Here is a 25,160-nt window from a genome sequence, read left to right on the forward strand (position 1 = left end):
GTTTCACTGAAAAAAGAAGGAGGAGGGCAGGAAAGGTAAAGAAATCTAAGCGACCATCACAGCGAGCACACATGAGCAAGCGGTAACCAAAACAAAAACAAAAACTTAACAAAGATTATTTAAGGGCGGCATCTAAAAATTCGAACTCGGACGAAAAAAGTGAAACAGATGGGGTGCTGACACACCTATTGCCAAGTTTCCTTATGTAAAAAGCCTCCAGACATTCACGTGCCTTCTTATCTGTGCTTTTGCCAAGAATCTTAGTCTGACTCAATCGTGCCTCGCATCCGTCGCAACCCATAATATGCGCGACCAAATGTGCATATTTATCCTTTAAATCTGATAAATTTTGGGCATGTTCCCCCAAGCGCTCGTTGTTGCAGCGCCCAGTCTGGCCAACGTAGGTCTTCCCACATGTTAAGGGGATAGCATAGACAACTCCTGCGGAACACATGATGAATGGAGAGTCGTGCCTTATCTGGCAACCCCGCTTTCTTGGGCTGCAAATACGGGGGCACAGCTTTTTTAACTTGTTGGGGGCGGAAAAAACGACACTCACCCCATGCCTGTTGGCCACTTTCTTCAAGTTGTGAGCAGTTTTGTTTAAGTAAGGCACCACCAACGGCTTCTGTGACCTGCAACGAGCCTCTCCGGAGTTTCTTCGTGTTCCTTGCTTAAGTTTTTTTAGAAGGGTCTCGCAGACAGCAGTCAACACTAAGCAGGGGAACCCAGCCGCCGAAAGCCGGCTCACCTGATTCTGGAAGCTAGCGTGCAACTGATGAGGGCACGACTTTTTCAAAGAAGACTCCAAGCAATTCGACGCTATTGCTCTTTTCACCGTCTTTGAGTGCATAGAATCATAAGGCAAAAGATCTTTCTTCGCGCGTGGGTAATAGCCCCAGCAAACACGTCTCTCAAGAAAGGCTAGTTTTAGATCTAAAAATTGTAAGACGTTAGTGTCAGGAAGTTCATGGGTGAACGTGAACCCAAGTCCATGATTATTAAAAGCATTTAAAGCTTCACCTACTGTAGAGGGGTAAGTGAAGGAAGTCTGCTTTTTTAAAAGCACTAAAACATCGTCCACGTACCTAAAAACATTTAAAACCACCCCCCTTAAAAACTATGCCTAAAGACTGGTCAACTTTCGCTAACAAAATATCGCAAAGTATGGGGGCCACACTGGAACCTATGCACACACCCTTGCGCTGCAAAAAAGGCAGGTTGTCAAAACTTATAAAAGTAGAACTAAGATAAAACTGCAATAATGCGATAAAGCTGTGAACCGACAAACCTGAAGAATTTTGGAAAGAAGCGTCACCGTTTGATTCTATGCATTCCTTTACTGCCGCCAAGAGCTGGTCTTGAGGAATCTAATAAAACAAGTCTTGTACATCTATGGAAAAACCAAAACCAATATCCTCGGTACTCTGAAAGTATTGAACTACAGCTGTCAAATTTTTTGTGAAGAAGGGATCGTCCATCCGTAGTAACATATCTTTTCGTGGTTTGCATGCTCTGGCGCTATTTTCTTCAAATCAAGGAAGCACAGGGCCCGGTTGCTCGATGTGCGCCACGCGTGTGCTTTGCTGAGGGGTGGTCGTGCGTCGGAGACAGCAGGTGAAGTCGAAGAGCGTTTATGCGGTGCAGAAGGAGCAGGCCAGTAAAACGCCGGTGGTACTGGCGCAGAGCTGCGCAACGCTTCACTGTACGTCATGACATACGGGTAAGGCAGCGGCCGGGGACAGGCCATTGGCTGCAACGCTCGACGTACTTATTCGCGAATGACATCCGTGATGGCTCCGACACCCGCGTGTCGATCGACAGGGCGAAGCTTCCGAGCTCTTCACGCACAATGCTCCTGACAAGCTCACGGAGGGCCTCACTCTCGGTGCCGGGCAGCGGCACGTTGGCGTCCATGGCAGTTAAATTCGCCGGAAGGCCTAAATGCGCGAACCTCTGCTGCAAGGCGCGCTCCGTGCTCGTCGCCTCCCGGGCAAAGTCAACCACTGTGCTACGAGGGTCGGGCCCAAGTCCTACGAAAAGCTGCTGTTTGACTCCTCGCATCAGATGACGTACCTTCGTTTCAGACATGGTAGGATCTGCGCGGTTGAAGAGCCGCGTCATGTCTTCTACGTACATGGCGACGCTCTCATTTGGCTGCTGCGCTCGGGACTGTAGGCCAACCTCAGCCCGCTCCTTCCGTTCGTTGCTACCGAAGGTGTCGAGCAACTGTCGCTGGAAGTCTCACCAGTTGCAGTCCTCGTCCCACAGATTAAACGCAGCGACTCGGTCGTAGCTGGCCAACCAGTCTTCCACGTCTTCAAACCTGTCGCCATGAAACGACGTGTGAATGCGAGGCGCATGAAGAAGCAGCGGTGGGGCACTGACGGCATTCTGGGTGCCCTGGCTTGCCATAGACTACGTCATTGCGCGGCGTGGTGACGTCAGGGGTCGGAACTCAGGATCTAAGCCTCACAAGCGGCGGCTTCCCTTGTGGACAAGTGTCGTGTCCACGGTATGTAGCTAGGCATCGTCGGAGGCTCCCGGGAGCTCTTCGTGCATTCGGAAATCACCCAGCGCCTCCTCCAAAATGTCAAAGAAAGCTGGCAGAAAGGGCAGAAGGGCACACCAGGACTAGCCAGGCAGACACACTCAGAGAACAAACGCACGAGTCGGGGAAGACAAAGAAGACAAGCGGGTGCTGTCCCACCGCATGGCGGCGCCAGTAAATGGCTAACATTGTGGCAATATTAGTAACTCGCTGCAGCATTTCGCGAAAGTTGTTTGCGATATTACAAATGGTCATGTACAGCTACAGCTATTTTTTTTTACCTTTGCCTTTTTCTCACTCACTCAAACGCTCGCATACTGAGGACGCTGCTTCGTATGCTACGATAATGCTTTCTATTTCTGGTTCTTGTGCAGCTTTGTGACGTCAGTGTCATGTGGTCAGACATACACATTTTGACGAAGTGCCGCAGAGGTGGCAGTGCGAGCCATCACAATTTCCACATAGCTTTCAGGTTCGTTCTTTTCGACTTTAGCAGTGCAGCGCTGGGAGACAAGTTGGCACTCTTTCCAGCATAGTGTTTAGTAACCGTGCTTTCTACAGGCAAATCTTAACAGATGGCACATCTTTCTCTTTAGAAAGTTCGCGGTAATACGATGGCTTTGTCATACCGTCGATATCGGGCACCTGAGCTACATGGAGCCAAGAGGGTTTTTGATATATTCAGTGGTTCTACATTTTCGATTTGTTTAAACATAAAAGTACTATGCCTACGTTCATTTTTTTCATCATTTTTCTTTAAATTTTTGGTTTGAGTATTCGTTATGCAGGGAAGTTTAAATAACTGTGGCTTGATTCGTCCTCGCAAGCCGCAAATTGATAGTGCCGGTGAATGTTCAAGGTGCTTTGCGCTTCATATCGATGAAGACATTGCTGTAGAAATATATATTTTTGTTCCCTTCTAAATGAGTGTTCCGTGTGTTCGGCTAGTGCTTTTTTTAAACCTGGCCATAGGGCTTATACCTGTTTTTTTGAGGTAGGTCTGTTATAAGGCTAATATTTTCTAGGCGACAAATACTTAGAACCTTGCTTGATTTGCTGCATATGACGGCTTGTTATATCGAGCTGTAATACTGTGCATTTAGTGTATAATATTATTGAGAAGTGTAAACGGGTAATACTGTCTCATTGTGTGTATTTCTGCTGCATTGTGGTGCATCAGAAAATTCGCCGACTATGTGCTGCTGTGCTTCGCTACGTTAAATCGAGAGGGGGTGTTCTCCTTCAGAAGCGACAGGCACATTGACGTATAGCATTGTGTCTGCGACCGGGTAGCCACCGGTTTCCAATGCTCCCAAGGAGCCCAAGCGCTCGGCTTTTCTAAGTGTCACAGTTGTAAAACGGCCCTTTCACTCTGCACGTGCACACGAGAAACAACTTGTGCCATGCCAAGCTGCGTATGTGCTATTTACCTTCATCACCATCATTAACACAGGAAGTAATCGCAGTTACTTTCATTGTTCATGAGATAAGTACAGCCAATAGCATGGTGTCGTGTATGCGGATACCCTATTGCATATAATCACATATTCAGCATGCAGGCCTTTGAGCCTTCGTAAAATAGGCCGTGACTGTTGCAGATCAACCACTGCTCCAACCTGTGATTGTGGGGGCGCTAGTTTAGCACTTTGTGTACATTACCTTATACACAGCAGTAAAAAGTAACACTCGGTTTCCACTGGTCTGTTGGAACCTGACTTCGAAAATTGGCTCCCGTGAGCTGGAAAGCTTGCCATCGCTCTACAGCTTTCCAGAAGTCAACTTAAAATCCTCTCTGTTGGCGTCAAAAAAGAGCATTACTATCAGCTACATGAAGGAAGTAATAAATATGTTATTTGCCCACAGAAAAAAAAACATGCCTGCGAGAGCATAATTAATTTATTTCCTTTTTCGCATAATAAACCTGATCTCCATGTGGAAGAGCATCCGCTGTAGAACAAGTGACTTTTGCGATAAAAGTTTACGCTCTGCTATTAGTGTAGCGGACTTTGCTATAAGGAGTGAAGGCAACCTTGGAAACCCTTTTATTGAAGAAAGAGAACACGAAATTTCTCTTTTAACTTCTAAAGAACGCCACCGCCGAAGTTATTCACAATAGAAACATTTGATCTTTTGTTCAGTGTCCGCAGAAAATACACAACAGTTGTGGACAAAGCAGTTTTCAACAGGAAAGAGTTTATGAACGCAATTGTTTTGATGTATTGTAAGATTTCACTGTAACAATCAATATATCCGCAGAACTCTTGTGGGCAGGCTTGCATTTTTTTGCTAGTAACATTTTTGCTCTCTTAAAAAACGTTTCCCGTTCGTTTTCAATGGCAGTCTTAACTACTGGATGCGAGCGATGGAAAAACTTTATAAGAAAGAGTCTGCTACGCGCCGAAAGAATCAACCATTACCTTAAGTATTTTCACAACAGTGACTTACAATATTCTATTATTCAAAATGTTTGTCCAAAATAGATGAACATACTAAAACCTAAGCCGCTCGATTTATGTGGGTGAAAGCTAGAGAGCGATAAAAAGCGAAAATTACAAGTAAATGTCCTGGAAACACTAATCGGGCACAATTGAAGAACGAAAGAGCAGCTGTGCGTCCGGTCGGTATTAGTGAAGATTCTCTAGGCAAAGGTGCAAAGTCGTGCGCTGATTCCACAGGACAGCGATAAACTTATAAAACCGGCAGCTGCTCTCCTGCGCTTACCGACGGCTCGCCTGTACTCGAAACATGAAAGATGAACAAAGGAAGTAAGCAGCCTTCTAGCACACTCTAATAAAGTAGGTGCACTAGAAGACAGGTTACTTTCTGTTTACTTCAATATAGGCGTAATCGTGTTTAAGACTATGCTGAGCAGCACGAGCACTCTAATTACATTTTATGCGACATAGATGTAACACCGTATTGTATGCGTGTGAAAGACTGGTGTTATTCACATCTTCGAACTGAGTCCTGTTTGCTGCTCTCATAATGGGAAATAAGAGGTAAGCGGCGCCTCGTCGTCGAACGGCTTCCGATAAATTCCGCTTTTCCCGGCGCCTGGACAGCCGGAGGCTACAAACTCCCCTGGCTGATTCCCATTCCCTGGCAGTCACCCTGAATTTCCTACAGCGTGCGTGTTGCAAAGCTGGCTCGTCCGCGTCAATCCGGTGTCTTGCTCTGAAATGTCTGAAGGAGAATAAACGACAGGAAGCGTCGAGGTCGTTACATCATGCCTCCCAACAAGCATACAGCTAGACTGAGTGAGGGCCGTTTACCGGGCAGAGCAGGTTGTGACTGCAAAGCTGTTTTAAGGGGAGCTCCAGCTTCAAAACCAATGAGATTCATGGGCTGGCAAGAACCAGCGGAAAAAAAGGCTCCTGACGCGTTCTGGCTTTGATTTGTCAAGGATATTAATGTTCTTATCAAGACATTACAAGCGCGGGTAAGGTCCCCTGCCTCCTTATTAATGCAGGAAATGCATTACTCGTTTACATTCTCATTTTTTTACATTCGTTTACATTCGTCTGCGTATGATCTCGCAGTATCTGTACTTTTTTTTTCACTCCGTCCTTCCACAGTCGAGCTCAGCGTTAAGAGAGCGCTGTCCTGTGCAGCAGCAAACAGTGAGTACGGTTCTACAAGCCCCTTCTTCAAATAAAACCACGCATAGTTTAGAAATACTGCATAGCGGCGCAACAAGAAGGCTAAGCTACTCGTCCCGTCAAGTCACGCTTGTATGAAGATGATGAAGTAGTTCACAAAAGTAGCCTGGGCAGAACGCATAAATATGTTTGTCAAGCTCTTTGACATGAATAAAACTACAGCTCCAATACCGCATGAGTAAAAGAGCAGCACCTATGCTTTATCTACGCTATGTGCAAGGTCGCGTAGGTAGCAGCCCAGTTCATATAATCTATATGGCCGAACTCGAAGGAAGCGGATGAAGAACAGGCAAAACGGGAGACTAAATTAATACGCTCGAAGAATACGTAATACAGGTCTTCCATAGCAGAATTGAGAGTTGAAGTTGTTGCAGTCGAATTTTATTCCCTTTTCAACGAGTGTGGATATCGAGAAAAAAAAATACCTCATCGAAGGTTGACGAGCTCTCGAGCCCCGAAGAGGAGGCAGCCTAGTAGACTGCAGGATAATAAATGTGAGAACACATGGCTTTCTACCAAAACTTAACAGAAAAAGTAAGCTAAATTACATCTAAGGAACACAGCTACAACCCTAACGGATGGCAACAAACAGAATCTCTATGTAAATTAGTACAGGATGCGACGAAACTAAGATATACTCATTAACAGGCAAAATGAAAGTTTGAAACTAGAAAGCAAATTCAACACTTGGAAAGTATCTGATACACAGCTCACGTGATATTTATGAACAAAGGTAACTGCACAAACCAGTCTGACTGAAAGAAGAAATACACCACCGACTAATATCATCGCGATGGAAAGAAAGACTACGCCTCATCATCTCTAAACTACAGTTAGTTCGGGACATTGCCACACAAACTTGCCTTGTGCGACGAAAAAGGCATATAGTTTCATGACTTACAAGTGCGGTCATGCTGGAAATAATAGTCATTTCCTAATTGAAACTCGGATCGAAGAGTCAGTGTTAGTTTACATCAGATGGAATACCTTCATCGTAGTAGCAAACTTAAAGAGCTCAAAAATCAGGTCGTCCAAATGAGGGTTTAATTGATTCTCAGGTTTTCTTTTTGCAAGACGTGGAGTTATTGAAGATTTGTACAAGTAATTTTTTCTTACATGATGTGACAGTAATATAATTAGAGACGATAGGTGTTTAAACAGCAGCGGTTTTCAGACATTCGGGAGGAGATGAATGTGGCGCAGGGGAAGACTTACTGTCCGCGCGACCTTTGGAGATAAGAAATCAAAGTGTTTGTCCAATAGAAGTTTTTAAGTAAAGCAGACAAGGAGGGTTCTAGAAGCTGATAAATTTAAATTTATAAGAGGCATAGCCAAAGTTATAATTAGCCCTCCAAATTTCATTTTTAGGGGAAGGGGAATGGCTTTTCTATTTGGGAAATTCACCAATAACGCGTGTATCGCTTTGAAACACGCACCACCGCAGCCAGGACCATGACAGCCTAGCACAAGTTAACAAAGAAGGCTTTTCAAGAACCTAAAATATATCGCAGAAATTTATAATGAGATTTCACTCACATCAGATATGGTGAGGCTCTCCACAGTGTACGCATCTACTCTCGTTTTAGTTGCATCAGTATTGTTGGCCCTGGCTAAATTCGATTTGAAAGGTAGATCGCAGAAGTTTTAAAATACCGAGCCTCCCAAAGTCGAACACTTCCGTCGTCTATCGCTGAAAACGCTGTTTAACGGCTAGCAATGATTCTGAAGTCATTAAATATGCCAGTATATCCGCACTCTCTGCTTGGGCTAAGCAGATGTGTTTTTTCACCCGACTGCATCTAAGGTCTATGCTCCCGTCACATGGGCAAGTGTGGCGGATGTAAGGCTTACGATAGCTCAGGAGTGCGAAGATGGAGGGCATAGGCAAACGATCTTTGTTGCAGAGGTTTAAAATGTTATCTGACGTTCTGCTGCGAGCAGTTGATGGTTAGTCACAGCTGTGCAAGTACGGTCGTTTACCTTTTGCTCTGTCTTCCGCTAGGCTTACATCCGCATAGCGGCGAATTTATCACATAGCTGGTGAAGGGAGCACAGTGTACGATGAAGTCAGCCTAACGCCAAAGCTACTTAGCAACTGAGTAGGGCAGCCTAAAGTTGAAATGTTCGCTTAAAAAAAAATTAAATACTGAGAAGATTACTGAGCGCTGCTTACGAGATATTTCTAGGGCAATCTCGAATAGAATGAAAGGAATGACTGTGATCGGTATACATAAGAGGCGAAGGAAACTGACAGCTTTTTTTAAAGGGCACTCGAAAAAACTCAATATTCATCCTACCTTGAATGAAACTGAAAAATTAAAAAAACATGAACGCCAAAGATAGCGAGACACCGCGTCGGGTGGCAATAGAGGTAGCTAAGAAGTACGCCTTTTCTGAAAACACACAAAACAAATTTTGGTTCTGAGCCGTGTTTTGCGGCTAATTGCATATCTCAATCGATCTGAATCTCCTGAACGATGAAGTACTCTCGTTCTAAGGCCGACAAAAAATTACAGCTTCCGCGGATGCTACCACAGCCCCACTGTGCGTGTAGAATTAAGCCCCTAGGGCGTTTTACTTCTGTGAAAGGGTGCGCATTCTTCTCTGAACCAAATAGTGGTCGCTACTTCGTTGTTATTAGTGTCTATTTTTAAATGAAATAACGATGCGAGGAAAAGATGTTGCTAGCCGTGGCATTTGCCATCATAACCTGAAGCGCTTGTGCTGCGGCTAGCGGGAATAAATGAACAGTCAGATGATAGGGAGACGGAGAGAAAGGCGAAAGCGATAGTGAGAAAGGATAGGGCTAGGGGGTAATATACATTATATACAAATCCACCTGAAATAATTTACTCCAATGTAATGGCTGGAGGTGGATTTCGCGCGCCAGTCAGAGAGCTGTCCAGAATTTGTGTAATTCAGCCGAACAATGAGCAGGTCTTCCACACCTAGGCTAATGTATCAAGGCGTTAAGGTTTAATCATATCCACCAAAAGCCTATTCATTGCCTTTTATCGGATAGGGTGCTGGAAACTTACTTCGTCGTTCCATTCAGTCCTTTCAAATGAATCGAGTAGCCTAGTATCCCTTCTGCTTCATTGAAGTATATCAGATCAGCTGTCATGCAGAGGAGCGATGGATCCGGAACCGAAGAGTAAGCTGCAGCAGTGTGTGGTAGATTATGGATGACCTGCAAGAAATGCCGCTCTTATTAATAAACAATGACGTTAAATGCTTTTCGGCATAAGTGTGTAGCTTCATTTCAAAAGAAAAACAACAAATGAGGATGAATTCCTTAAAGTTCAAATATCATTTTAAACAATAAAATTGCATAAACACCAGAAAGAAAGAAATTGAATTTCATTCTAACTTTTTTTCAGGAATGACTGCGGTCAGTTATAGTTCATACACTGTTCATATTATGGTTAGGGTCTGCTAATCATAGTTCTCTTCAATGTTTTCAAAATTGTTTCGTATACTTTAGGTAAGGTTAAAAAAGTATTCATATTTTCTGTTTTACCTACTTTAGCAAATACCTATAAAGAAAGCGAGGGTAAGATGCAGGCTTGAATTGCCACTATTTTGTAGCCTTGATGCATAAAAGGAAACCAAGGACGAATAGAACCTAGCCTGTGTCGACAGGGCAATTCGTTCTAAACGCAAAGAGAACACCCTTTCTAAAACGGAGTTTTTGTAAGCCAGAAAAGGCCTCAAAACCTAAATGCAGGCAGCGCTATCAACCGCAGATTTCTCAAGTAAAATGCTGTCGTCTGCAGCAGTTTTGCGAACGTGCAATCCAAACGCTACGCAACACACCGTCTTACTTCCAAACGGTGGCAATCCACCCTTTTCGGAAAGGACTTCACAACCTCGAACTTCCGGAAGATTTTTAAATCCGCTTTTGTCAGTGGTAATTAAGTTTTTTACTCCTGGACAAGCGTCGAAACACCCAGAAAGAGCCAGAGAACATTGTTTACTTCGAACAACAAATAGATGACGTTGTCCTCAGTGCTCGTATGAGTTCAAGCTCAAAATTTGATCAGGCGGCAGTTATTGCCTGCAGGAAATGCGTAACCAGCCGCTTTGGATGCGCGACGATAGCTCATTTGGGAGAAATATACCGAGCGGATATCGAACACAAGGATGCGGTGAGAGGGCTGGACTAGTGTCGTCTCGTCCTGTTATTTAGCCCGTCTATTTGGTTCGTGACCCTGTATTTATTCATATTAGAGCTAATAAGCCTGTTAACGACTACTCCTTAGTGTGTCTCATATATTGATCTCTAATAGTAGTGCGTCGCCAAGCATTTTACTATAAAAAACACATGTTTCTTGATTTCATTCACTCAAATTATATCGGCAAATACAAGGTTCTCAACAGAGTGCATAAATGTTGAAGCCTGTGTAGGAACAGTAGCGGTATTTGTCTTCGCTATTTCAGACGCCGCTTCTAATTTCTGCTGAAATAAAGCTGCTTTAATTAACGGTGGCTTACAGAGCGACGACAAGCAGCTGGAACCAATCCTTCATCAACTTGGAAGCCTATCACACCTGCTTAGCAGAAGGCCTGTTTTAACGTGTCGGTTTGTTTATTTGTCGCAGTGCAGCGTGGCTTACGTGGTGTGACTGCTAAAGTCACATCGAGAGCTGCTGACACGACAACCGAGTGCTTTATCGAACGATGCCTCGCGACCTAAACGAACGCTAACTTTTCCATCCATTTTTCGCTGCGCATAGCTACATATCGGGCGTTTTTACACTCTGCGCACGTTGAGCAGGCGCAAACTGTAACGAATCGGAGAGCATGAGGAAATGTAGTAAGAGAGGGCTTGATCTGCCAGAAATGGCGACTCTAGATGGCACTGAAAACAAGTACGTTGGTGGATCGACGCGTCTAGTGTAGAGAATAGGCGAGAAAAACGTGCGCCATCAACACTGACACATTCCTCGATCGATAAATGTGCTTCCTTTTTAAACTTTTCTCCGCGTGGACTTTAAAAATGTTCCTTCAATCCATTTTCTGTGCTTTACTGCATTTTATGCGGGTGTTTACATTTTTCGGAAAATGAAATTCTCTAGGCAACACCGACCCTCAATCTCGTAGCTACGTACTGATAGACATACTGCTTCTGCGATTGCTAAACGTCTGAAAATTCACTGCACGATTGTTCATTCGGATTTACAATGAGGCACACATAGGGGCCGATTCAGCATTGATCGTCGCATCACAGCGGCCACTCCTGACCATAGGAACATTGTGAAGAAAATGATTAAGCGACAGCCATGGACGAATACCAGAAAGCTTGCTCTGGAGGTGAACATGTCAGTCAAAATAGTGATAACAGTCCTTCTACGGGACCTCAAAATGTTCTCTTAGAAACTCCAGAAAAGGCAAGGGATGTCGGAGGCCCAGAGACAGGGCACACGCGAATCATGGCTGCACGGCTTCGTGGGTCAGGGACCACGGGTCCTGTTGATGCAGTCGTCGACGGTAAAGCGTAAGCCGAGTTTCTTTATAAACGAGAAACTTTTCACGGTGGAGGCACATCGCAACACCCAGAACTCTCGTGTACTTGATTTTCCACCGCACTTTTCTCGTGGAGGTAGTTGCAAGGCTTCTGCAAACTGCCATCCATCATCTGGGATGGCTTTAGCCGGGGTATTCGTCATTCACCGCAGTCCTCTTGTTTTTGTGCCAAAAAGACCGAATAGCGACACAAACACATACGTCAAAGATATTCTGGAGCCAAATCTCCTATCTTGTACACAGTCCCACTTCAGAAAGAGGCCTTGGACTAAGTAGCCGCACAGTGCTCCAGCGCATGAAACAAAAAAGAGCCTGCAGTGCCGATGTGCTCAAACGGTTGACTTCTTTCCAATGGAAGAGTGCACTGCTAACCCTCCTGATCGAAACACCGCGGATTTCTCTGTGTAGGCTACTCCCGCCGAGAAGTCCTGCGCCCGTGAGTACACCAGCATTACGGCCTTAAATGTGTCGCTGGAGCGAGCATGGTGAAATCTCCAGGAAACTCTGTGGGCCGCTATTAAAGCGTACTCCGAACTGGCAAAAGCCGTGATAAAAGCGAAGGGTGGCTATATTGATTAATGTGTATTTTGGTTTGGTGTATGGGGGGTTTAACGTCCAAAAGCGACTCAGGCTATGAAGGACGCCTAGTAAAGGGCTCCGAAAATTTCGACTACCTGGGGTGCTTTAACGTGCACTCTCATCGCACAGTACACGGGCCTGTAGCATTTCGCCTCCATCGAAATTTGACCGCACCGGCAGGGATCGTACCCGTGTCTTTCGGGTCAGCAGCCGAGCGCTGTAACGAGTAAGCCAGCGCGGCGCCCAAATAAAATGTATTTTATTCCATCCCTAAGGTATAGGGTAAATGGTCTGCAAAAACTTTCGTGCAATTGTCTATAGTCAGCCAATATATAGCGCACATTTACCTAGCGTTACATGCGCGTATCGAGCCGCCAGACGAGGAAGTGACTATTTCGCTTCTTCAAGAAGACGACACTGGCTGTGCGCACGTATGGGCTGCCATTAAGTCGAGCCTGTTGGGTCCCGACTAGCGGAATACACTCCTTGGATTTATGAAGGTTTAACCTGCTCAAGTGACAAGGGCTGTAAGGGACGCCCTAGTGGAAGGCTCGGTTATTTCGACCACGAGGGGTTCTCTAACTTGCACTGATATCGCACAGTACACGGGCCTCTAGCATTTCGCCTCCATCGAAATGCGACCGCCGCGGCCGAGATGAAAACCGTGTCTTTCGGGTCAGCAGCCGAACAACGTAACCACTGCAACACCGTGACGACTGGAGTACACACCTTAGTAAATATCTCCCCGTAATATTTTTCCTGACTTATCATGCAAATATACACATCAAAAAGCAGACACAAAGGAGCAGAAATTCACAACTTCATATTCTTCCGGGAGAAAGAAGTCCACAACAAGTGCAATGCTGTCGGACGGTGTGCTCACGTGGTAGCCGGCAGCCATTAAATCATATCACCGTCATTTGTCCTGCCGTCTTGCCCATTAACTTCCAATCAAGTATCATTAGGTGTAGGCGCTAAAGCCCACTTACTTCCTAAACTTGTAGCTTCAGAGCCGCTCTTGTCGTCTGGCTGTCTGCGCAAATTTCATGGTCTGGCCGCCGCGGTGGCTCAGGGGTTATGGCGCTCGGCTGCTGACCCGAAAGACGCGGGTTCGACCCCGGCCGCGGCGGTCGAATTCAGACGGAGGCGAAATTCTATATTCCCGTGTACTGTGCGATGTAAGTGCACGTTAAAGAACTCCAGAGGGTTGGAATTTCCGGAGCCCTTCACTACGGCATCCCTCATAACCTGAGTCGTTTTGGCACGTTAAACCCCTAGAAACCATACAATGCCTTCACTTGCCAGCTCCGAAAGGAATCTTCCCCTCTCCCCCATCCCGTTGCTAGTCTGGAGTGGAAGACACGACGGCCTGAGACAAGAAATGGGGCGATGATCTGACCATTATTTCATAAACCTTAGTGACCGGATAAGCCGCGCGCACGTGAGACACATGTTAGAAGACAGAGCCCTCGCCCATGTCGTTAGGTGTGTCCATACGCCACAACATTCGGCGTTTTGGCATATGTGGCAATGAGGCTTCTCAGGGCAACCTTTATCTGACCTGCCATTTATCGCGACAGCAAGCTCGACATCTTTTTCGTCCGAGCTCCCTCTGTCATGCCCCGTGTTTTCTAGTACATGCCATGCTATCCATTGACGGGATGATCTTTTAGGTTAAATTTATAACGTTGCGGGAGAGAGAAGACAACTGCTGGGGAAATGGTCAGAGACAAAGTTCACTGACTAGTCTTTAAAGCCATTAAATCAAATCACAGTCACATCTCTTGCATTCATAAACCTCTACCCGTCACCGCACAAAATATTTTAGACACGTTCCCGTACCTGCAGCCTTTTCGCATTTTATAGACATTGTTTTAACCTTAATGATGTCATGGCACGGCAGCATACATGTCCTTACTAACTCAAGTTGGACCGAGGGAATCAATTTTCATACTTGCAGTCTGTCCTAGTGAACATGCCAGAACCCCGCGAGCCAAGATTTCAATTTCAGAACTTTATGGCAAAGCGGAGACAGAGTGCTGAATCATGGTGCCGGATATCGATGTTGTTGCAAGGAAAGACAGGGGCACTTCAGCACGTGAGAAATCGGCTCGTCCACTGAGGACTTGTGAGAAGTACAGGATAATTTGCGCTCTGGACATTCGCAACCTCCGCAGTACTGAAGCAAACCTGCATACGTCTTACAATAAGAGCGCCGTAAATACGGTGTCTAACAAGGAGGCCGTACGTTTTATCATTTTAAGGTGGTTGTTGCCACAGCTTCTAGATCCGCACATAATTTCCTCGTCTAGAGCGAAGAATGATGCGGAGAAGCATGCGTTTAGAGCGTGTAGCAAGGTGCAGGTGCATGAAGGCAAAGCGATGCCCACATTTATAAATAGGTACTCCAACTGAGGCACCACATAGAAATTCTTAGGCGTGTTGAAAAACAGACTGAAAGAAGGGGAGTTGTCTAAGATGCCCACTGAGTGCGACTACATCCCATTCCGGCTCTTTGTAAAAGTGAATTAAACAGTTCTTTCTTCTTATGCGGATGTTTGTTCTGAAGCAAAAGACGCACTTTTTCGAGAGAAAACTGCACGCTGAAATGATTCCTTTACTCACCTCTGCTTTCCAATGTATGACGTCATGAACAGACCAAAAATTGCGGTCATCATTTGGATAAAGAGATGTATCCGGTCCTCAATTACCAGCGCAAATACTTTCTTCACTGCTCCACTGCTAACTTGAAAAATTCCGTGGTGGTGGCGGTACCTGCATTTTCTTTTATAATTTTTACAAGCTCCGCTTATTGTAAGTGTAGCCGCTATTATTAGGACGCGGTAGCTTTCCCTTACAGGCTGATATGAACTTGTCATGAGTATCCTATTAAGGCTTATTCCAAGAAATATTGAAAGTGCATAACTTATTCAGTTATTATTATAGCGGTGCAAAACGCGTTATATGAATAAAATTTATGAAAATATGTTCATATCTTAGTTCTGAAGAATGTGTCGCAAATGCCACTGTTTTCAAAATTATGAAGGAAGCCAACAGTCACTGATACCAAAGAAAGCGTAGAATGTCTACATTTTCCTTTTTGTGAAGTTTGTGGTGTCGATCAATTGGATATTAGTAGTATAACCATTTTTTTCATCTGAAGGTTCCAAAGTGGAAGAAAAACAACCACATGCCGCTGGTTATATCCAAGACTGCGACGACCGCATGCCGCCTGAAGTGCGCTATCAAATCAGCCAAGACAGCGAGTGTCTAGGCTTCTGCTTTCGACTGTGCTTATACTGCATGCAACCTAACCTTGACAATGTTCACCAGAGCCACGCTCTACCGCAACGGCGGACGTAAGATCTTCCTGTTATAACGCGCATGTCACGCAGAACGTGTAATTTTCAGTTTGACAAGGTAAGGCTTTTAAACAGCCCAGAAATTAACTTAGGATTAACTTGGCTGTTGTCTCAAAATGACGAAGTCACTCCAAATTTGAAATTGTTCGCAGAGCAGAAAGCTTGCTTTGTATTCTTTTGTGCTATAATAGTTTTCATATGTAAAACGCGATGTACAAAATATTAGAATAGTTTGAAAATAATTTTACAGCTTTTCTTGCTTTGTACCTGACAATTCAGTAAAGTGGTTGTACATGCAGGGGCATAGAGTTATCGAATTTAGTTGAGTACTTCAGTTCTCTAGTGTTCAGAAACACATTAACCACTCTTAGTTCCTCATAACCTGCCCGTTGCGAACAAGTGAAGTATCGTTACGCAGCAGTTCTTTCAATTAGTCGCAATCTGAGAAATTCTTTTCTCCAAAGCAGAGAATTTAAAATAAAGTTTACCTGGAATGCATCGGTTCTTTCCTCTGTACAGTTCTCACTCACCGTACCATGCGCCAGAAAGCAGGCTACACAAACCAATAGAACTGTGGTTTTAGCCATAGTAACAGCGACGCAACCAGTTACTGGATCCGGTTTTCATGAACTGAACAGATGCCAGGAGCTGCTGCCTCTCCGATTCCCCTTATATCTGTAACGAAAAAAAAAACATGCTGCTTCCACGTACATGCGTTTCCTCCTGCAGAGCATAGTTAACAGCTGCAGGGCATTCTTCTCTGTGAGGCTTTTTGTTCGCTGTGTTGACTACATTCGTATAAAAAACGATGGGGTCATGCTGAACAGCGCTCAAAATGGTTGAAGCGTCCGCCTTCCTTCAGTAGAGACTGCCAGTTTTTCTTCCATTGATAGCAACATGTTCAACGTAGCTGTGTAAAACCGAGACGTCATAGGTATGTGTGAAGCAGACTGGGAATCAAGAGAATTATTTAAAACATTTTTTGTATCCTTGCGCGAAATATTGCCTGAGGTTTTACAAAGCAAAGATAACAAAGGCAGTAAGTTATGAAAAGAATACTATGACTAGCATATTCATTTTAGCGGCTGTTAAAAATCCTACAGTTAACCTCTAGCTCGTTAGCGGCACAAACCTTGCGTGCTGCGGTAACTACAGCCTCGAAATAAATGCGGCCCCGACTGATCTAAAGCTTAGTTGTCTCCGCTGTGATCGAGAGACTGAAAGCGGCAACACCGGGTTTCTGCCGAGGGGTTGAAAGCGCAATTTGTGGTCTACAGAGGCGCTGGCGATTCCGGGCTTGCATCATGCGCGTTCGAATCAGGTAAGTACAGTTGTTAAAATTGCTGTCATGCAAAATTTCCTGCAATATCCAAGCTCCGTGTTCAATTTCGACCCAGGCGGCGCTGCGGTTGAGGCAGGAGGATCTTTAAAATTCACTACAGTACAGATGCGTGCCACAGAGTATGACGCCATTAATTTCATCCGCACACTGAAGGGAATTGCTGACCGCCAAGCCCCAATCGCTTACCCGATCAACCTCTTTCTGAACATAAACCATCGAATGATTTCGCTTATATTGAATGCGCTTTCTGTCTTCCTTTGACGTCACACAAGCGCCCTGTCGGCATTTTTTCCGGCCATTACGTGACAAGCTAATGATACAGGTTTTGAGTGGGCGTCGTTCGTGATCACGTGACAACGATCGTAAGTGCGTAGCAGGAAAGCAGCATGAGGGAGCGGCTCATAACATGGGGCACAATACAGAGGATGTCACAGGGGAATCGTCAGCACGGCACATGCGCCAGCATCTGCGTCACGCTAGAACACTACCCATTTCTCCTCTGACCACCAAATCAGTTAAACTAACACGGCGGAGAAGTCCTTAGATTTCTTGTTTTAGAAGGAATTTTTTATGCGGCTTCTATTAAATACATCGCTTTGTGCCTGGCATTGAAATACGTATATAATGACGAGCAGTTAGATGTCAAAAATCTCTCGGCGCCTAATTCAAACTCGTGACATGTACACCAAGAAAAGAAAAAAAGACGCGATCACCATTTCGAAGCGAATGCAGGGGTAAGCTAGCCTCCGGGATCCGTCAAGGAAATAACGTGGTTGGCGCACCATGAATTAGTTTCGAAGTACACCGATGACGGCGAAACCTATTATGCATTTTATTCGGCTTTTCTGTCCTGTAAATATTCCATTTTGAGTCAAAGCAGTTTCCGTTCCTCCACGATGCGGGAGTTTAAGGCTGACAGGACAAATTCAATTTCTACTCTCGACCCTTTAAGAGGGGCCGCGGAAAATTGAATGGCCATTTTGGCAAGATTTTCGATTTCTGCAATTGTTTTTCGTCCCATTCAGCTTTCCATGCGTCGCGTGAGAAACAAATGACACGAAACAGGAGTATAAATATGAAAAGTGATACTTCTTTGTCTCCTGTGCGAATCGCACTTCTCATGGTTATGGTGTACCGCGAATTTTTGGGTTCTTGACGACGGCGCCCCATCCATGTTAAAACCGCCAAGAAGAGGAGAGATCAGAAGATCTGAGCTTCCGTTGGTTGCAATCTCACATTTCTCTCAAAGAAAGCAAAAGCATACGATAATTAGGTGATCTAGAGAAAAATGTCCATGTTCAAACTTCCTCACCTTTTATGCTTCTATTATCCCTCATGTCATAGGTATTTCTCACTGACTGACGGTACAATGTTTCTGTTTTCATGCGAGCGCACCCTGATACAATGAGGCCTGAAATGAAGCTTCCGATGTAGCTGTGTACAGTACATGCACACTTAATCTTGAAAGTAGTTTTCGTAAGAATCGTTTTTATGTGAATACGAAAGGTGGAACTGAACATTTATTCAACAAGTACTGTATGTCTTAGAGAGGAACCAAAACATAATTGCATGGAATAGCACTTTGTACATATGAACTCGTAAAATAATCTTTCGTACTTTCTTGTTAACCTCTGAACGCCGCGGGGATGACCACAACTTCACGAGGGTTTTAGTTGTTATTACTCAGAATGTATGCAATGTAGCTTAAAGAAAAGTGCTGTTATTCAATCAGCATAGACTATTACATATCTGTGCCGAAGTGGGTTACATTTTCTTGCGTAACTAACGAAAACAGTTTTTATTGCCGCGCATTCTTTAAATGGATGGCCATTGCCATCCTTCTATTTTACAGCGAACATCGGCTTGTAGGTCTTCTCTGCTGTCACAGTTTTCGTCGTGCAGCCGAAGCCGACTGGGAGATTACACAATATCGCGAGCATGGTAGATAGGGACAGTGGCAAAGTCTCCCTCGAGCGATGTGCGTAACTTCAGATCTTCTAGCGCAGCGAGTAACAGCGCTGAGGCCTATGATCTGTGTAATGATGTCACTTGGTACGCATTTCAATGGGTGATCTGAAGGAAGTTGTCTTGCTTCACAAAATGGAAGAGCGCGTTTCAGTAGGTGAATTAGATTCGTATCTTGCGTTCCGTTTTGACCACGAGGGATACCTTGCTCTATCAAGGAATCGGAGAGCTGATCTGGATCGCTAATGTGAGTAAGCTAGTAGTCGCTAAAAATAAGCACAAAATCCGATGTATTGCTCCCGTAGCTTTTTATATAACATTGCATCTTTTAGCGGCCTCCGAACCATGTCATATTGACGCGGCGTCCGTAGAAAGATGAGCGACACAACTGCACGGCGAAAATCAGAAGTTAATATTGTTGTTCGGTGGCTGTATAGTCCGACTGTCGTTAGCTTAGGCGACTTGTCTGCACTAAGACACCCTATTTTTTGTCGCAGGGCTGATTAAAAGCAGCATTGACGCGAATACCACTAGGAGGCGTGTAAACTTCTCCCGATGCTGAAGGATCGGAGCTGCGGAGAATAAGGAGCGACATCAGTGAAACGTGCTCTGATGAAAGGAGGTGTCGCACTCGGAGTTCCGCTTAAAAGCCTTTGCGGAGAATTGAAGTCAGCGCGCAGGCGAACTCAGCAAAGGGAAACATGAAAGCGCGCCAATAACATAAGAACTGAGCTTCGGTGACTAACTCGCGATGGCGGAGAGATCAGGTATCGCTTTTCTCTTTTTGAGCGAATTGTGTTTGTGTGTGCTTGTGTGCGTGCGTGCGTGCGTGCGTGCGTGCGTGCGTGCGTGCGTGCGTGCGTGCGTGCGTGCGTGTGTGTGTGTGTGTGTGTGTGTGTGTGTGTGTGTGTGTGTGTGTGTGTGTGTGTGTGTGTGTGTGTGTGTGTGTGTGTGTGTGTGTGTGTGTGTGTGTGTGTGTGTGTGTGTGTGTGTGTGTGTGTGTGTGTGTGTGTGTGTGTGTGTGTGTGTGTGTGTGTGTGTGTGTGTGTGTGTGTGTGTGTGTGTGTGTGTGTGTGTGTGTGTGTGTGTGTGTGTGTGTGTGTGTGTGTGTGTGTGTGTGTGTGTGTGTGTGTGTGTGTGTGTGTGTGTGTGTGTGTGTGTGTGTGTGTGTGTGTGTGTGTGTGTGTGTGTGTGTGTGTGTGTGTGTGTGTGTGTGTGTGTGTGTGTGTGTGTGTGTGTGTGTGTGTGTGTGTGTGTGTGTGTGTGTGTGTGTGTGTGTGTGTGTGTGTGTGTGTGTGTGTGTGTGTGTGTGTGTGTGTGTGTGTGTGTGTGTGTGTGTGTGTGTGTGTGTGTGTGTGTGTGTGTGTGTGTGTGTGTGTGTGTGTGTGTGTGTGTGTGTGTGTGTGTGTGTGTGTGTGTGTGTGTGTGTGTGTGTGTGTGTGTGTGTGTGTGTGTGTGTGTGTGTGTGTGTGTGTGTGTGTGTGTGTGTGTGTGTGTGTGTGTGTGTGTGTGTGTGTGTGTGTTAGCAATTAAATATTGTGCGAAAGCAGTTCTTTGCTCGTGGACACGTACCACTGCCACGTACCAGATACCGCGAATCAGGTGTCCACTGACCCAGAATGACATGCGCGTCAACATTTTCATCGTCAATGATAATTTATTAAAATGTATGCCGTCAACCTATAATCCAGTGCCACGTTTATGCAGCAGTGTCGTTGTGCAGCAACGTGTATTGCTTAAGCGTCGTGTTTCTGCCACAGCGCTGTGCACGTCAACACATGCAGCGCAGAAAAGAATAATTGCAACTGCAAAGAAACATGGCATCCGCAGAACGAGTACCCAGAAGAAAAAGGCGTTCACTTCTCACTAAATTTTATTCGACCCATCACGTTGTTTACCGAACGCATTGTGTTTTCTGCGCATAGAAGTGAGCGGTACGGTCGTGGTGGCGACAAGTGAAAAACGGCAAATAAAACTCAAGCGAAAAATTTAAAACTCATGTGAGGTCGTACAGCGAAGCTAAAACAACCTCGGCACCATGCGCTAAGATTTTTTTGTTTATGTGATCATGCCACCATGCTGCATAGCTTCTTCGTTTGATCGAACGAGCTCTGTTTTAGACATAAAAATAACAGTGGTTTAGCTTTGGTTAAAGCGAGGGAGAAGTGGTAGCTTCGCGGTGGCTTAGCCTGAACACCACATGTGGACTTCGTGCCTAGGCGCGTCGACGCTCCTCACGTTATGTACTCAGTTAAGGAGGGCGTGATGTCACGCCCTGTCACGTAAACGTCGCGTTTTGGGCTACTTCGGCGAGTCAAGTCGATTACGTGACCCGATTTGATTAACAGATTTGATTGACCAATATACTCGACCATTATATATTAGGCCCCTGCGGTGCAGGGGCTTCCTGTTTTGTTAGGGACTTGCGTGGAGGTAGGTATATGCGGCCTCCACCTCTCTACACTTATTAGGTACCTGTAACTAGCTGAGGCAACGTGTGTACCCTCGCTGTGTTCGTCTATTCGGTGCCTGCATCCTCTAACTATCGCAAACACTTTAAGGTTTCCTCTTATCCGCATGAGCCCCGGAGCCCAAATCATATTACTGCTACCATCTGTTGCCATCTTGAAGAAGCATATCGGGTACTTTCCTCATCGGACCCAGTAAGAAGCATCTATAAGCTTCTTGTGAATCACATAATATTATGAGTATCCTCGCGGTGCCGCTCGCACCCGTGATTGTCGCCACTTTGTTTGCCTCTTCGCCCAATTTTTCTTTTGTGATGTTGATAGTCATACTGCTGTGTTCCTTTTTTCCACTAACATTAAGGTCATCACTCTCTTCTTACGGTGGAGCGTCTACGTAACGTACATTTCGGCTTCAGCCAAGCCTGGTGCGATATACAAAACAGCTGGTTGGTAGCAAAATTTCACCAACTAGATTTGGTGCAAACTGCACATGTTGTGGAAAGACCGCCGCGCTCGATCACACCACTTAGGGCTGTCAAGACAGCCCGAAAAAATCTCAGGCTGCAAATACTTCAGTGGAGCAGTGGGTGTATATTTTGACCACATGAGAACCGCAAAACCAGGTTGTACTGGTTGAGAGAGCCCAAGTAGCGGCTAGCTTCATTGGGATCCTGGACATATGAAGACCACCTATTCCTCAAGACTGTATTCAATAATGCCTTCAGACTTACGGTGAAATAGTATTTTTTCTCTCTCAACTCTGATGAACTAACCTCTTACCAAGATCGGTGTCCAAGAAGCAGCGATTCATTTTATTTATTGTGCCTCGATGGCACCTTTGAATCTTGGCGCAATGGAAAAATGCCCATGCGCTGTGCCTCACCAGAGCACGTCATATAACTCGAGGCGGTTTCACTGGATACATGTTTTGCTTAGACGTTTAGTGTGCAGATCAAATTTAAATTCGCTCCTTGTGAGAATAACATAAAGCTGATTACGCGACCACGTTCAGTGAATGAACTTGGCCCAAGCAGCGTAGAAGCATTGTTTAAAGCACTGGAACGACTCAAGCACATAAAATTCCGGAGAGCTAGCGACAGAGTAGTGTTAATTTCATCTATGAAGAAACACGTGATAAAACCAACGCAAAATTTTTCATACCAAATACGATAACTTCAGTGGCATACAGATCCCTTAGCGAAAACTATTACGTTTGGAATATACGGCGGGATATTTATAATGCATTTTAAACATGTTTTGCATTCATGAATGCACAAAAAATATGGCTGAAATAGGTTCCAGAAATTTTATGCTTTGTATTCAAAGTATTCTCTTAAAATTTTCCAAATATACGTCACTTAAAGCATGATTCGGGCACGTTTGGAAAACGTGTAAAAATATTTTTGCGGTTTTATTATCTGGTCAGTGCTTTAAATGTGTACTTCATCTTACATATACTTCAATTTTAACAAACGGGCTATCCTTTTAAATATATTTAAGAACATTTTTAGGTGCCGTAGAACAATCTAGTGTTGGGAATCTCGTGTCAGGAAATGACATGATGGCAATGTATTTAAAGTGTTCCTTCATAAATACGAAATTAATTAGTAGAAAGTATACTTTGTAACACACTTCATGCTGCCGTTGAATATTTAGTCCTCGAAATCGCGTTCCGGGAAATGACATGTTGGTAGTGTATTTAAGGTTTACTTCCGCAAATACGAAAATAATTCTAAATCATACTTCAATTCTAACGAATGAGCTTTCCGCGTAAACATATTTTCAGCACACTGCAAGCTACCGTTGAGCAACCTTGTGCTCGAAATCGCATTTCAGGCAATCGCATTTGCGCGTTGACGTTGTATTTAAAGTGTGGTTTCGTAAATACGAAATTAATTCGTCCAAATTGCACTTCAAGTCTAACAAATGGGTAGTCCTGGTCAGCATATTTGCAGCACACTTCAAGCAGCCGTGGAACAAGCTACTGCTCAAAATCACGTTTCCTGGAACAGTGAAAACTCTTCCTTTTCTTTCGTCCATTCGTTTATGCTAACTTCTAGCAGGACGGCACTACATGTTTAAAATACGTGTGGACAGCGTGATAGCATTACACCTGGCAATGGCGCCATGCGCACCTCCGGGCCCGAACATGCCAGCGAAAAACCCCGACTGGCAAGGCCGACCAGCGCCCATAGACGCCCATGTATTTTTTGGTTGACAGTTCGACTCCTGAGCTATGCCTCACTCTATTTACGACTAGCAGTTCTGTTCTACATAGACCGCAGATTCGAAAGCGACCACTTCGACACTTGTGCGAAAATATGGGGGCCACAGCCTTTGCGCAAATGTGCCTCACCAGGCAAGATAATGTGTCTCCTCTCTTGAGTTATATATAAGCCAAGTATCACGTTTGCCGGAGCAGTTCCTGTTTGCTGACGTCACTTCCCGTCAGCGTTTCTTGTGTGGCGACCACATTTCCGTTCAGGCCAGTCACATGACCTTGCATTGTCATAGACTTCTTGATGACAACGCGTATTCTTTGGGATGTCTGCCTCCTGATACCTATAGCCAGTTCATTTATTGCTTCTACGGTTGACAACATTCATCAGTACCATCCGGTGAATCCGACTCGCACACCGTTTTAAAGCCGAAGTGAATATATTTTAATGTATTAATTGTGTACTTCTAGTGTACTTTCAATGTATTTGATGTACATTTTTGCATATCTTTAAAGAATAATAAATATAATAAGAGGACTGAAAATGGCTTTAAATGCATATGTAAGAATGTTCAAGATAATACTCCCAGGTTACTCAGTAATAATTCGTATTGCAATTTAAGCATAGGGACACAGAATGCAAAATTAATATAAAATAATACAATGTGTTCGAAACGCGTTATTAGCACAGCCTTTTTTCGATAGGGGATTGACAATGCCGGCAGTGAAATTAAAAAGCACACATACATAGAAAGTAATAATACGCTCGCAGAATTTCAAAACGGGCTGACAAGCGCAAGGCACTTACATGATTTCCAGTTTCTGCTCTCCTAGCATATAGAAATCGTTAGGGATAACAACCGGCCCTTGTATTAAGGCTTTTTAGACACAACGATGCGTACGAAAACGAATACAGGGCGCTGATGTGGAGCATAATCAAAGATGAAGGTATCGGTTGATAGAAAGTAAGTTTGCTAAAGGAAATGCGTCTAAAAAAATTAAATTTGCATGGTAAGAAATATGAACTTCGACAACAGGTGACGTCCACAAAGAGCAAACGCAGAATTTTCCCTTATCAGCTCTGCTGCTCACGATTTATGTGATAGACGTTGAAAGGACTTTACAAGAAAGTAATACCTACATTACTGTCTAGTATAAATTAAGAGTATTAAGGTAAGAAGTAGGGCTACTTGATACGTAATCATGGTTAACGAGCGCAAAAAAGATGAAGACGGGGAGAAGAAGGCAACACGACACAAGTGCTCACTCGCAACTGAACGTTTAATGGGAAATACAGCAACATGTACAAAAAAGGTGAAAATGCAAGGAAGGAAGAGAGACTAAGGTTCCATGACGCCGATCGAGGAATCTTAATGACGAATGGTTTACACGCGCATCAACAAGGGATCTAAAGAAATGCAGTGAACTTCGGCCGGAAAGAAGAAATACACGAGACAAAAATTAAGTGTCATCAAGGAAAGCTATTTCAT

The 25,160-nt window shown here is 44.6% G+C and overlaps 1 protein-coding gene across 1 annotated transcript in view; it reads right to left on the reverse strand.

The window, feature by feature from the left end:
* Nucleotides 1-16,280, reverse strand: part of LOC144097883 (uncharacterized) — a 30,767-nt gene extending 14,487 nt beyond the window's left edge. Inside the window, exons 1-2 of the mRNA XM_077630491.1 lie at nucleotides 16,166-16,280; nucleotides 9,249-9,400 (exon numbers count right to left, since the gene is read on the reverse strand). Coding sequence (XP_077486617.1) covers nucleotides 9,249-9,400; nucleotides 16,166-16,264 — 251 coding nt within the window. The 5' untranslated portion in view covers nucleotides 16,265-16,280. The remainder of the gene's footprint in view (nucleotides 1-9,248; nucleotides 9,401-16,165) is intronic.
* Nucleotides 16,281-25,160: the final 8,880 nt, after the last annotated feature.

This window comes from Amblyomma americanum, chromosome 7 (genome assembly GCF_052857255.1).
Source record: "Amblyomma americanum isolate KBUSLIRL-KWMA chromosome 7, ASM5285725v1, whole genome shotgun sequence".
NCBI classification, from domain to species: Eukaryota; Metazoa; Arthropoda; class Arachnida; order Ixodida; family Ixodidae; genus Amblyomma; species Amblyomma americanum.